Genomic DNA, 14,304 nt, shown 5'->3' with positions numbered 1-14,304 from the left:
CTTCAGCGTTTCCTACAACGGTGCCACCTCCCCTTCCCTCCCACATTCTCCTCCCGCATCACTCACCTCCTTAACAACATCTCAGACTGGATGTCGCTCCATTTCCTCAAGCTTAACCTCTCCAAAACCGAGCTTCTCGTCTTTCCCCCTCCCCGCGCCCCCCCCCCCATCCTATCCATCACTACCAACACCACCACCATCAATCCTGCCCCGCAAGCCAAAGTCCTTGGCGTCATTCTGGACTCAAACCTTTCCTTCCAACCTCATGTCAAATCACTTACAAACACATGCAGGCTCCACCTTCGCAACATCGCCAAGATATGCTCCTTCCTTACCCCAGACACCACTAAACTACTAGTACACTCCCTGATTATCTCACGCCTCGACTACTGCAACTCCCTCCTCACCGGCCTACTCCAGTGCAGGCTCTCCCCGCTTCAGACCATCCTGAACTCAGCGGCTAGACTCATCCACCTCACCAACTGCTCCACCTCTGCCTATCCCTCCACTGGCTCCCTATTGCCCAACGCATCAAATTCAAACTACTCACTCTGACCTACAAAGCCATTCACAACACTGCCCCTACCTACCTCACCAACCTGATTCCTAGGTACCACCCTACCCATACCCTTCGCTCTTCACAGGACCTCCTATCTTCCTCCCTGGTCTCCTCCTCCCACTCACGACTGCAAGACTTCTCCAGGTCCTCCCCCATCCTCTGAAACTCACTACCCCAATCCATCAGACTGTCACCTTCCCTCCTCACCTTCAGGCGCTCCCTGAAAACCCACCTCTTCAGGGAAGCCTACCCCACCCTCACCTAACAGCCGTTCTCCTTCATTCCTCCTACCACTCCATCCCCCACAGCCATTTCCTCCTGTACCACTACCCTCTCCCTTCTAGATTGTAAGCTCGAAAGAGTAGGGCCCTCTAACCCCTTGTGTGCTGTTTGTAGTTGCTGTACTGTTTCATGTATTGTCCCCCCCCCTCTATTGTACAGCGCTGAGCAAATCCTTTGGCACTATATAAACTCGATGTAATAATAATAATAACAAGGAGACAGGAAGAACCTGATTGTACCGACACAGGAAGTGATCCCACCAATGGGGAGGAAGTGGTGTCAGTTGCAGACAGGAAGTGATATGCAGATAGGAAGTGATGTCACACATAAACAGGAAGTGATGTAGGGGTCTAAAAAGGAAGTTCTGGGTGAGAGGTGAGTTGGGAGGAAGTAGAGAAGACGGTGGAACTGGCAGTAGAGGAGGTAATAAGGTCTTATTTTCTGAACCTCACCCTGGAGATCATCTACCTGCTGACCGGAGAGGTGAGGAGGATTCTGGGAGGTCACATGATATCACTCTTCTCTCTATTAATAAAACACAGACCTTACCGGAGAGGTCAGCATCTGTCTTTCCAGGACATCACCCATCACAGTGCCTCCACCTCACTACCTGACAAGAGAGAGGTAAGCGGTGCCAGGAATTCTGGGACATTCTCCAGTAACAGACAAGGGATGTGTCTGGATGGTGACTGTATCATTGTGTGTGTCAGGTTCCTATAAGGTGTCAGGGTGTCACTGTCTATTTCTCCATGGAGGAGTGGGAGTATTTAGAAGGACACAAGGACCTCTACAAGGATGTCATGATGGACAATCAGCCGCCCCTCACATCACCGGGTAAGAGGAGACTTTATTGTAAAGGAGAGAGCAGTACGGAGGGTCCACCTAGATCCCCCATCATCTGATAAACACATAGAAACAATGGATTCAGTCAGTGTGTGTGTTTCCTACAGATGGATCCAGTCATGGGAACTCACCAGAGAGATGTCCTCTGTATTCCCCGGATTCCACACAGGAAGGTCAAACCATCCCTCACCATCATCAGGTAGGTGGGACTGAGCTTGGAGACCAAAATGTATTCTAAACTTTGAGATAAAAGTTTTTTTTATGTAATCTTGTTATTCAGTTCAAATGTATTTCATCTTTTGGGGTTTAGAGTGAAGGACTGAAGGAAATAAAAGTTGAAGTTAAAGTGGAAAGAGAAGAGATGTTTGGAGCTCAGCAGTCTATGGCGGAGGGTGGTCCTCTGTATTCCCGGGATTCCACACAGGAAGATCACACCATTCCTAACCATCATCAGGTAGATGGATCCAGTAATGGGAACCCACCAGAGAGATGTCCCCATCCTCTGTATTTCTGGGATTCCAAACAGGAAGGTCACACCATCCCTTACCATCATCAGGTAGATGGATCCAGTAATGGGAACCCACCAGAGAGATGTCCCAGTCCTCTGTATTCCCGGGATTCCACACAGGAAGGTAACACCATCCCTAACCATCATCAGGTAGGTGGAACTGAGCATGAAGACCTAAAAATGTATTCTAAACTTTGAGATAAGTCTTTTACGTAATCTTGTTTTTCATTTCAAATGTATTTCATCTTTTGGGGAGATATATATATATATATATGTATGTGTGTGTGTGGTTTTTTTTTTTAACCCGTGTTTTTTTTTTTCAAAAAATATATATTAATTTTTTAAAACTGCGCATTTCGGTTTTTGGCCAAGTGCATTTTTTATTTTCGTTTTCGGCGTCAGAATTTTCATTTCGGTGCACCCCTACTTGCTTCTGTATTTCTTTTTTTATATGACTGTATTGCTACATGTCGCTTGTTCCGTGGTCATAAAGAATTTGAAGAAAAAAAAAAAAAAGAGGTCCTTGCTCCTTTAGAGCTCACAATCTAGATTTCCTGATGTCTAGAAGGTGATCAAGGTGGTCGTATAAGTGCCCAAAAAGTGTCATGCGTCTATACAAGTTGTCCACGTAGAAGAGGACACCAAGTCCCGCACTGTCTTGTCACTGCTCCCCATGTAATAATTTCCCTTTTGGGATGAATACAGTATTGTGAATGTGTTGGTAGTACCTGTCACCAACTACAGATCTCTCAGGATTGAAACCATAGGAGGGGGGATGGGGGTAGAGGACTGTTCGGGACAGAGAAGGTGGAAGATGCCACCTTGAACATAGCTCCTGTGGTCAGATGTGGAGATATGAAGCCCAGGACAATGGAGATCTGCTGTCATTTGTGTCTTTTATATCTGCTTGGAGTTCGACTTTATTAGACGTTTTCTATTATTTTGGGGTTTAGGGTGAAGAACGGATAACTATAAAAGAGGAAGAAGAGGAGACGTATGTGGGAGGGGATCGGCCGTCCACAGAGGAGGTTGGGATGATGATGAAGAGTGAACTGGATGAGATGTCTCCACCTTTCCACACAAGTAAGTACAGGCACTGCACTTGCCATGGCCTTCACAATCTCCTGACCTCAACATAATTGAAAATCTATGGATAGACCTTAAAAGAGCAGTGTGTGACAGACAGCCCAGAAATCTCAAAGAACTGGAAGACTTTTGTAAGGAAGAATGGGCAAAGATACCTCAAACAAGAATTGAAAGACTCTTGGCTGGCTACAAAAAGTGTTTACAAGCTGTGATACTTGCCAAAGGGGGCAGTACAAGATATTAACTCTGCAGGGTGCCCAAACTTTTTTGCAGATGCCATTTTTTTGTTTTCTGTTATTTTGAAAGTGTAAATGATGGAAATAAAATCTAACTTTTGCTGACATATTATAAGAATGTCTAATCTGTAATTTGATGCCTTTTGGAGATTTCTCCATCTTTCCTTGGCTTCTTTCTTCTTTATGCAAATTAATACAAATTTTTAGCTGGGGTGCCCAAACTTTCGATCACCACTGTGTATATGTGTATATGTGTATATATGTATGTATGTGTGTGTGATTTTGTATTTGTGTAGGGGGTGCGCACGCGCCTTACCCGCACCGCCATTGGCAGCTACAGATGTCAATCACCGGGTCCCGGCTGGAGATTCCCCACCGGCGATCGCCAAGGAACACTGCTTTGTATCTCTCCGCATAGCAGCATGTCTCCCAGCACCACATTAACCCTTTGATCGCCCCAGATGTTAACCCCTTCCTGCCCAGTGCCATTAGTACAGTGCTAATAAAAAGCACAGACACTGATCACTGTATTGGTGTCACTAGGGATGCCCTACCTGCGCTGCCATTGGCGGCTACAGATGTCAATCACCGGGTCCCGGACGGAGATTCCCCACCAGCATCCGGCGATCGCCGAGGAACACTGACGGGAGAGGTCTGTATGTAAACATTACAGATCTCTCCCCTGTCAGCACCAACATGCTGCTTTGTATCTCTCTGCACAGCAGCATGTCTCCCTAGTAACACTTCCAGCGCACAGTTAACCCTTTGATGGCCCCAGATGTTAACCCCTTCCTGCCCACTGCCATTAGTACAGCGATCAGTGCTTTTTATTAGCACTGATCACTGTATTGGTGTCACTGGGGATGTCAGTGACACCAAGTCAGTCCCCCCCATTGTCAGAATGCCCGCTGCAGTCCTGCTATAAGTCGCTAATCGCCACCATTACGAGCGCCCGCCCTACCTGTCCCGCGGATCACGGCTGGTCGTTACCGGCTGTGTCCCGGCGATCAACGGCAATCACTGACAGACAGCGGGGCTGCAGTAGCTCTGCTCTCTGTCAGTTCCCTGACAGCTCCTGACATGCTGAGCCAGAGAGAAGAGTTTATAGCAATACACACCCCCGCCCCCTAGTAAAACACTGCCCTCACACAGTTAACCCTTTCACTGAATAATAAAGTTAACCCCTTCCTCCCCAGTGCCATTAGTACAGTGTCAGTGTTTTTTTTTTTTTTTTTTTCACTGATCACTGTATTGGTGTCACTGGGAATGTCAGTAACCCAAAGTCAGTTCCCCCCCAGTGTCAGAATGTCCGCCGCAGTCCCGCCATTATTAGTATAAAAAAAAAATTAAAAATCCCAGTATCTTTCCCACCATTTGTAAACGCTATAACTTTCACGTAAACCAATTAATTTACACATATTGGGTTTTTTTTTTTAGCAAAGACATGTCGCAGAATGCATTTTGGCAGAAATTTATGACTAAATTTGATTTTTAAATTTTTTTTTTTACTGGACATGTTTTATAGCAAAAAGTCCAAAATATTGTTTTTTTTCCTCAAAATTGTCAGCCTTTTTTTTTATAGCGCAAAAAATAAAAAAACGCACAGGCGATCAAATACCACCAAAAGAAAGCTCAATTTGTGGAGGAAAAAAAGGATGTAAATTTCATTTATGTACCGTATTGCATGACCGCGCAATTGTCCGTTAAACTAGCGCAGCGCTGTATAGCAAAAAATGGCGTAAATTGCAGTATCTATACCATAGTTTGTAGACGTTATAACTTTCACACAAAGCGATCAATATACACTTAGTGGGATTTTTTTTTAGCAAAGACACGGAGCAGAATACATTTTGGCCGAAATTTATATATTTTTTTGTTTTTTTACTGGACGTGTTTATTAGCAAAAAAATTTTTTTAGATTTATTATTATTATATATATTTTTTTTTTCAAAATGTGCGGCCTTTTTTTGTTCATAGCGCAAAAACTAAATGCAGACGCGATCAATTACCACCGAAAAGGATGCTCCGTTTGGGGGGGGGGGGGGGGAAGGATGTCAATTTCATTCGGATGCGGTGTTGCATGACCGCGCAATTGTCAGACAAAGTAACGCGGTGCCATATCGCCACAAAATGGCCCAGTCCGGAAGGGGGGGGGGGGAAATCCTCTGAACGGGGAGGTGGTGGGGTTAATAAAGTACTTCTCTCTGGCAGCTCTTCACCTTTATACTCCGAGATAAAACTTTACTCCTCTGTGATCTCCTCTCTTTACATTTATTTCTTCCATTTCTCTCCATCAGATGGCGCTGATGTCAGGAATTCCTCGGAGAGACTTCTTCTATTATCTGCTGATTGGAAGTCAGAAGATAATGCCATCACACAGGATTCTCCAGGAGTGAATCCAAATACACCCAATATCCATCACAGACCTTCCTGTCCGGAAACATCAATGGATCCCTCTGATCAGGGGGAATCTTCTGACCAATCACATACTAGGAGTGCAAATGTCCAATTAGGATCTCACACTGCAGATAGATCAACAGATCCATCTAATCTCAAGGAATGTTCCTCACCCCATGAAGGAGCTCACCGAGGAGACCATCTATTCTCATGTTCAGAGTGTGGGAAATGTTTCACTCGGAAAGGAAAACTTATTCAGCACCAGAGAGTTCACACGAGCGAGCGTCCTTTCCCATGTGCAGAGTGCGGGAAACGTTTTAAACATAAACAAAACTTTGTTGCACACCAGAAAATTCACACGGGTGAGCTTCCCTTTTCATGTTCAGAGTGCGGGAAATCTTTCACTCACGAACGAGACTTTGTTAAACACCAGAGAATACACACGGGTGAGCGTCCCTTTGGATGTGCAGAGTGCGGGAAATCTTTCATTTCTAAAGGAGACCTTACTAGACACCGGATAATCCACACCGGTGAGCATCCCTATTCATGTTCAGAGTGCGGGAAATCTTTCCAGAAGAAAGCTTATCTTGTTAGACACCAGAAAATTCACACGGGTGAGCGTCCCTATTCATGTTCAGAGTGCGGGAAATCTTTCATTTATAAAAAAGACCTTGATATACACCAGAGAATTCACACGGGTTTGCGTCCTTATTCATGTTTAGAGTGCGGGAAATCTTTCACTCAGAAAGGAGGACTTGTTGAACACCAGAGAGTTCACACGGGCGAGCATCCTTATTCATGCTCAGAGTGCGGGAAATCTTTCACTCACAAAAGAGACTTTGTTAAACATCAGGGAATTCACACGGGTGAGTGGCCTTATTCATGTCCGGAATGCGGGAAATCCTTCACTACAAAAGGAGGCCTTGTTGCACACCTGAGAATTCACACGGGTGAGCGTCCTTATTCATGTTCAGAGTGCGGGAAATCTTTCACTAAAAGAGGAGGCCTTGTTACACACCAGATAACTCACACGGGTGATCGTCCTTATTTGTGTTCGGAGTGCGGGAAATCTTTCACTCATAAAGGAGACCTTGTTAAACATCAGAGAGTTCACACAGGAGAGCGTCCTTACTCGTGTTCGGAGTGCGGGAAATCTTTCACTCATAAAGGAGACCTTGTTAAACATCAGAGAGTTCACACGGGTGAGCGTCCCTATTCGTGTCCAGAGTGCGGGAAAACCTTTGTTTATCAAGGAGACCTTGTTAAACACCAGAGAATTCACACGGGTTAGTGTTCTTTATTCATGTGCGGGAAATCTTTCAATCAGAAAGAAAACCTTTTTATACAGTGCGCTCAGGTTGCGGGAAATGTTTTACAGATAAAAGAAGTCTAGTTTTTCTTCAGAGGGAAAGCAACTTCCAATTCTTTTGACGGTGGTTTTGGCCGTTTGTCGCACTCCTGTGCCCTTCCTGCTTCAGTGATCTCACTGCAGCCAAACTTCTCCACCTCTAGTTCTGGTGAAGACCAAGTGGTACTTTTTGACTCTGCATCTCGGCCCCTCACCATCACTCATCAAGCAGGCACGCTGAGCTCTCTGTGTCTACTCATTTGATGTAGCAAGGAATAGGTTGGCCGCACTATCAATGGTGAGTGGGAAATAAAATCCTTTACTAGAGTCTTCACAAACAATGCAATGCAGACATGACCGCTCCAATGATGGACAGAGAACAATAAACGGATTTCACACCAATATGTGCTTAGTCATTATTGAGTTCCACCTGTCGGGGAACAGCTTAAATAATTGAAAATGTGAAAAAAAATTTATTTCATTGTTTATGAAGACTTCAATAAAGGATTTCTTTCCACCACACCGTTGATAGTGCAGCCAACCTATTCCTTTCCACATCATTGCTACAAAATAATCGATAAAAAAAGAGATGACCACTCCTGGTGAATGCTGAATCACATAGCCCCTCCACCCACTCGTTGGTGCTGGCCTGATCCATGATCGTAGCAATGATGTGGAAAGGAATAGGTTGGCCGCACTATCAACGGTGGGGTGGAAATAAAATCCTTTATTGAAGTCTTCACAAACAATGCAATGATGTGGAAAGGAACAGGTTGGCCGCACTATCAATGGTGGGGTGGAAATTAAATCCTATATTGAAGTCTTCACAAACACTGCAATGATGTGAAAAGGAATAGGTTAACCGCACTATCAAAGATGTGGTGGAAATAAAATCCTTTATTGAAGTCTTCACGAACAATGCAATACAGACATGACAACTCCTATGCTGGACAGAAAACAGTAAACGCGTTTCACACCAATATGTGCTTAGTCAATATTGAGTTCCACCTGTCGGAACAGCTTAAGTAATTGAAAACTTGAAAAAAATGTATTTCATTGTTTATGAAGACTTCAATAAAGGGTTTTATTTCCACCACACCGTTGATAGCGCAGCCAACCTATTCCTTTCCACACCATTGCTATGAAATAATCAATAAAACAGAGAGAGGACTGCTCCAGGTGAATGCTGAATCACATAGCCCCTCCACCCACTCATTGGTGCTGACCCGATCCGCGATTATAGCAATGATGTGGAAAGGAATAGGTTGGCTGCACTATCAACGGTGTGGTAGAAATAAAATCCTTTATTGAAGTCTTCACAAACAATGCAATACAGACATGACAGCTCCTATGATGGACAGAGAACAGTAAATGCGTTTCACACCAATATGTGCTTAGTCATTATTGAGTTCCACCTGTCAAGGAACAGCTTAAATAATTGAAAACATGAAAAAATGTATTTCATTATTTATGAAGACTTTGATAGAGGATTCTATTTCCACCACACCGTTGATAGTGTGGCCAACCTATTCCTTTCCACATCATTGCTATGATTGTGGCCAGGGCCTGGTCTGATTGGTGATGTAATCTTTACATTTACCAACCCACTGGATTGGAAGTTTGCACCTCATGATTTGGGACATGGGTATGCTGCCACTTTGAGAGGTGCAAAAAGCAATCTACAGGTCGCAGTGTGGATAGAGGATAGATCTCCCAAAGAATGTAGTACAGACATTGAGAAAAGAGATACAACACCGGGGTGCAGAGAGTGGTGATGTGGACTCTGCTGAGAGAACAATAGGTGGTGGGGATGTATACTCTGATGATCAAGGAATGTCCCTACCACGGTGTTGTTATTAATGAGGGAACAATTTGTGCACCGAGGACATTTCTTCAAAACTTGGAAGATACTGGATCTGATAAGAGCTTTCCGAGTCCGTTCATTCCTGGTGATAGAGCCTCCGGCACTGTTGACAGGTTACAGCAGAGCTCCATTCGAAAGAGGAAGTTCCTCCTTAAGGCCTCGTCCCCCGCTCCCTATTAAGGATTAGCACCTTTGGGGAGCGGGTACCTGATGTTGACCGTTAAGGCAATCTGAAGCGGCCATTGTCCTCCCCATAGTCTTCTGGGACTCACTATATCCGCTCTCCACGGACCACGCATTCACTATATCCGCTCTTCCTGGACCACACATTCACTATATCCGCTCTCTCAGGACCCCGCATTCACTATATCCGCTCTCTCAGGACCACGCATTCACTAAATCCGCTCTCCCCAGACCCCGCATTCACTATATCCGCTCTCCCCGGACCCCGCATTCACTATATCCGCTCTCCCCGGCCCCGCATTCACTATATCCGCTCTCCCCGGACCACGCATTCACTATATCCGCTCTCCCCGAACCCCGCATTCACCATATCCGCTCTCCTCGAACCCCGCATTCACCATATCCGCTCTCCCCGGACCCCGCATTCACCATATCCGCTCTCCCCGGACCCCGCATTCACCATATCCGCTCTCCCCGGACCCCGTATTCACCATATCCGCTCTCCCCGGACCCCGCATTCACCATATCCGCTCTCCCCGGACCCCGCATTCACCATATCCGCTCTCCTCGGACCACGCATTCACCATATCCGCTCTCCCCGGACCACGCATTCACCATATCCGCTCTCCCCGGACCCCGCATTCATCATATCCGCTCTCCTCGGACCACGCATTCACTATATCCGCTCTTCCCAGACCCCGCATTCACTATATCCGATCTTTCCGGACCCCGCATTCACTATATCCGATCTTTCCGGACCCCGCATTCACTATATCCGCTCTTCCCGGACCCCTCATTCACTATATCTGCTCTCCCACAGTACATAGAACATGGAAATGCAATTATTTTAGTAAATATAAACTGCTAAATACCTTTTCCCATCAGCAGTATATAGCATACAGTATATAGTCTTGTGACTTCTACCAGTGTCCAGCGGAGCACTGGTTAAAATTTGTAGGAGGAGTTTTCTTTCTGTTTTAGGAGAATGCAGAACCCCTGTCAAACACGGAGGAGCTGGGAAGTGGCCTGAGGGATATGGACCAATGCTTAAAAAAAAAAAAGTAGAGGATTTTACTAATGCTTCCTTCACTGGCTCCCCTGCTGAATAAAAAGAAAAGCCTAACATTGTGTTTTACCCACAAACAAATAAATACATTTTTTAATTTTCATTTATTACAGGTACTTGTATAGCATCGTCAAATTACATATATATATATATATATATTGTACATTCACATCAGTCCCCGCCCCCGAGGAGCGTACAATCTAAGGTCCCTAACTCACATTCATACATACACATACTAGGGCCAATTTAGACAGAAGTCAATTAACCTCCCAGCATGTCTTTGGAGTGTGGGAGGAAACCCACAAAGGCAGAACATGCTAATTCCAGGCAGGTGGTGCCGTGGTTGGGATTTGAACCGACAACCCGAGTACTGCCAGGCAGAAGTGCTAACTCTTCATTAACCACTTGCTCTCCAGAACATTCCCCCCCCCCTTCCTGACCATGCCATTTTTTTTGGCGTTACTGCACTGCGTTACTTTCCCTAACAATTGTGCGGTCATGCAATGCTGCACCCAAATGAAATTTATGTCCTTATTTTCCCACAAATTGAGCTTTCTTTTGGTGATATTTGATCGCCTCTGTGGTTTTTATTTTTGTGATTGTAAACAAAAAATATATTTTGAAAAAAAAAAAACTAAGAAAAAAATTTTTTTTTCCCGCTATGGAATACATCCAATAAAAAAAAAATAAAAAAATATAATTTCTTTATAAACTTAGGCCAAAATGTATTCGGCTACATATTTTTGGTAAAAAAAAAAAATCCCAATAATTGTATATTCATTTGCGCCAGGTGGTGCTATTACTAGGGGATGTAATGGATCAAGTTCCCAGCTCTGCAGTGACACACGATCCATGACTTTCCCGTCACAACAGAACTATATATAGACACAGCCCTGTTCTTCCTCCCTGACCAAAGATCTGCAGGTGCTGGCGAGCAACTGCTTATCGGGGACTGTAGATAGGTTTGTGCCTTGACATTTCACAGCAGAAGAGCCATCCTCCGGCGGTGCGATGTTAAGTGGTTAAAGGTATACCCCATAGCACCCACATACACAGAGTCCTTACCCCCACACCCCATAGCACCCACATACACAGTCCTTACCCCCACACCCCATACCACCCACATACATAGAGTTCCTACCCCCACTCCCCACAGCACCCACATACACAAAGTCCCTACCCCCACTCCCCATAGTACCCACATACACAGAGTCCCTACCCCCACACCCCATAGCACCCACATACACAGAGTCCCTACTCCCACACCCCATAGCACCCACATACACAGTCCTTACCCCCACACCCCATAGCACCCACATACATAGAGTTCCTACCCCCACTCCCCACAGCACCCACATACACAAAGTCCCTACCCCCACTCCCCATAGTACCCACATACACAGAGTCCCTACCCCCACACCCCATAGCACCCACATACACAGAGTCCCTACCCCCACACCCTATAGCACCCACATACACAGTCCTTACCCCCACACCCCATACCACCCACATACATAGAGTTCCTACCCCCACTCCCCACAGCACCCACATACACAAAGTCCCTACCCCCACTCCCCATAGTACCCACATACACAGAGTCCCTACCCCCACACCCCATAGCACCCACATACACAGAGTCCCTACCCCCACACCCCATAGCACCCACATACACAGTCCTTACCCCCACACCCCATAGCACCCACATACATAGAGTTCCTACCCCCACTCCCCACAGCACCCACATACACAAAGTCCCTACCCCCACTCCCCATAGTACCCACATACACAGAGTCCCTACCCCCACACCCCATAGCACCCACATACACAGAGTCCCTACTCCCACATACACATAGTCCCTACTCCCACATCCCATAGCACCCACATACACATAGTCCTTACCCCCACACCCCATAGCACCCACATACACATAGTCCTTACCCCCACACCCCATAGCACCCACATACACAGAGTCCTTACCCCCACACCCCATAGCACCCACATACACAGAGTCCTTACCCCCACACCCCATAGCACCCACATACCCAGAGTTCCTACCCCCACTCCCCACAGCACCCACATATACAGAGTCCCTACCCCGACTCCACCATAGCACCCACATACACAGAGTCCTTAACCCCACACCCCATAGCACCCACATACATAGAGTTCCTACCCCCACTCTCCATAGCACCCACATATACAGAGTCCCTACCCCCACACCCCAAAACACCCACATAGAGAGTCCCTACACCCACACCTCATAGCACCCACATACACAGAGTCCCTACCCCCCAAAGCACCCACATATACAAAGTCCATACCCTCACACCCCCCAAAGCACCCACATATACAAAGACCCTACCCCCGCACCCACATATACAAAGTCCCTACCCCCACACCACCCAAAGCTCCCACATATACAGAGTCCCTACCCCCACACACCATAGCACCCACATATACAGAGTCCTTAACCCCACACCCCATAGCATTCACATACATAGAGTTCCTACCCCCACTCTCCATAGCACCCACATATACAGAGTCCCTACCCCCACACCCCAAAACACCCACATAGAGAGTCCCTACACCCACACCTCATAGCACCCACATACACAGAGTCCCTACCCCCACACCCCCCAAAGCACCCACATATACAAAGTCCCTACCCTCACACCCCCCAAAGCACCCACATATACAAAGACCCTACCCTCACACCCCCCAAAGCACCCACATATACAAAGTCCCCACACCCCCCAAAGCTCCCACATATACAGAGTCCCTACCCCCACACACCATAGCACCCACATATACAGAGTCCTTACCCCCACACCCCATAGCACCCATATATACAGAATCCCTACCCCCCACATATACAGAGTCCTTACCCCCACACCCCATAGCACCCACATATACAGAGCCCCTACCCTCACACTCCATAGCACCCACATATACAGAGTCCCTACCCCCACACCCCATAGCACCCACATATACAGAGTCCCTACCCCCACACCCCATAGCACCCACATAAACAGAGTCCCTGCACCCACATACACAGCGATTACTAGTAGGGGAATGGTTTGCTCTGAGCAGCATTGGAGATTCTCTATATTGGAGGCCACAGAACTCACACTGTCCAATAGCTGGTCATTACTCCTCTACTAGGTGGAAGACAGGAAGTGGTGTCACACAGGCAGGAGGTGGTGCCACACACAGGCAGGAAGTGGTGTCATACACAGGCAGGAAGTGGTGTCACACACAGGCAGGAAGTGGTGCCACACACAGGCAGGAAGCGGTGCCACACACAGGCAGGAAGCGGTGTCACATATAGTCAGAAACTTTCTAGTTGAGCAGAAGTAGAAAGAAAACCGGAACCCCTGTCATGTCTGTCCTCTTCCTCCATAGTCACTGTGACGCCAGCGGATACTACATATACATATAGAGGGATATAAAAATGTGACGCCTGTGATGATTGCGGCGTCAGACCCCAGCCCTTCTCACCAAACTCGTGTCCGAAGGACTAGCCGATCTAAAACAGCGCTGTCACGTGCGTGACAATGCCACGCCCAGCTGCACCCTGCACAAAAATTTTCCAGATAATGGACCACAATATATGTACCTGCATCCTGAGAGCGATTGCTACTGGGTTAGGTTAATTACGCAATTAACCCTTCACACTGCCACCACCACCTTTTTGTACAGAGAAAGAGGAAACTCGGCAATATCAGCAATAACACTATGATGTTTGAATAATCGTCTGTATACACAGTCTCACCGCAGGCAGAGATATATCGAAGTTTAAAACACACACACAGTAGCGTTTTTCAGAGGCAGGGATTCTTAGTTCACATTAAAGAGCTTTAGAAACAGTTCAACACTTTCAGAAAGTAAGATTTATTACTAAAAGGTCAAAAGGGTGCAATAAAAATATTTAC

The 14,304-nt window shown here is 46.4% G+C and overlaps 1 protein-coding gene across 1 annotated transcript; it reads left to right on the top strand.

Annotated features, from left to right (window-relative positions):
* The first annotated feature begins 1,192 nt into the window (after positions 1 to 1,192).
* LOC149453314 (uncharacterized) lies at positions 1,193 to 7,661 on the top strand. The gene is made up of 6 exons (XM_089688318.1): positions 1,193 to 1,465; positions 1,552 to 1,675; positions 1,792 to 1,883; positions 1,995 to 2,342; positions 3,146 to 3,275; positions 5,812 to 7,661. Exons 1-6 carry the CDS (start codon positions 1,349 to 1,351, stop codon positions 7,200 to 7,202), a joined length of 2,202 nt encoding a protein of 733 aa, XP_089544444.1. The 5' UTR covers positions 1,193 to 1,348; the 3' UTR covers positions 7,203 to 7,661.
* Positions 7,662 to 14,304: the final 6,643 nt, after the last annotated feature.

This window comes from Staurois parvus, unplaced genomic scaffold, assembly GCF_062004578.1.
Source record: "Staurois parvus isolate SC_StPar_1 unplaced genomic scaffold, SC_StPar_1.0 ptg000449l, whole genome shotgun sequence".
Classification (NCBI taxonomy): Eukaryota; Metazoa; Chordata; class Amphibia; order Anura; family Ranidae; genus Staurois; species Staurois parvus.
This window is presented reverse-complemented; position numbering and strand designations above follow the sequence as displayed.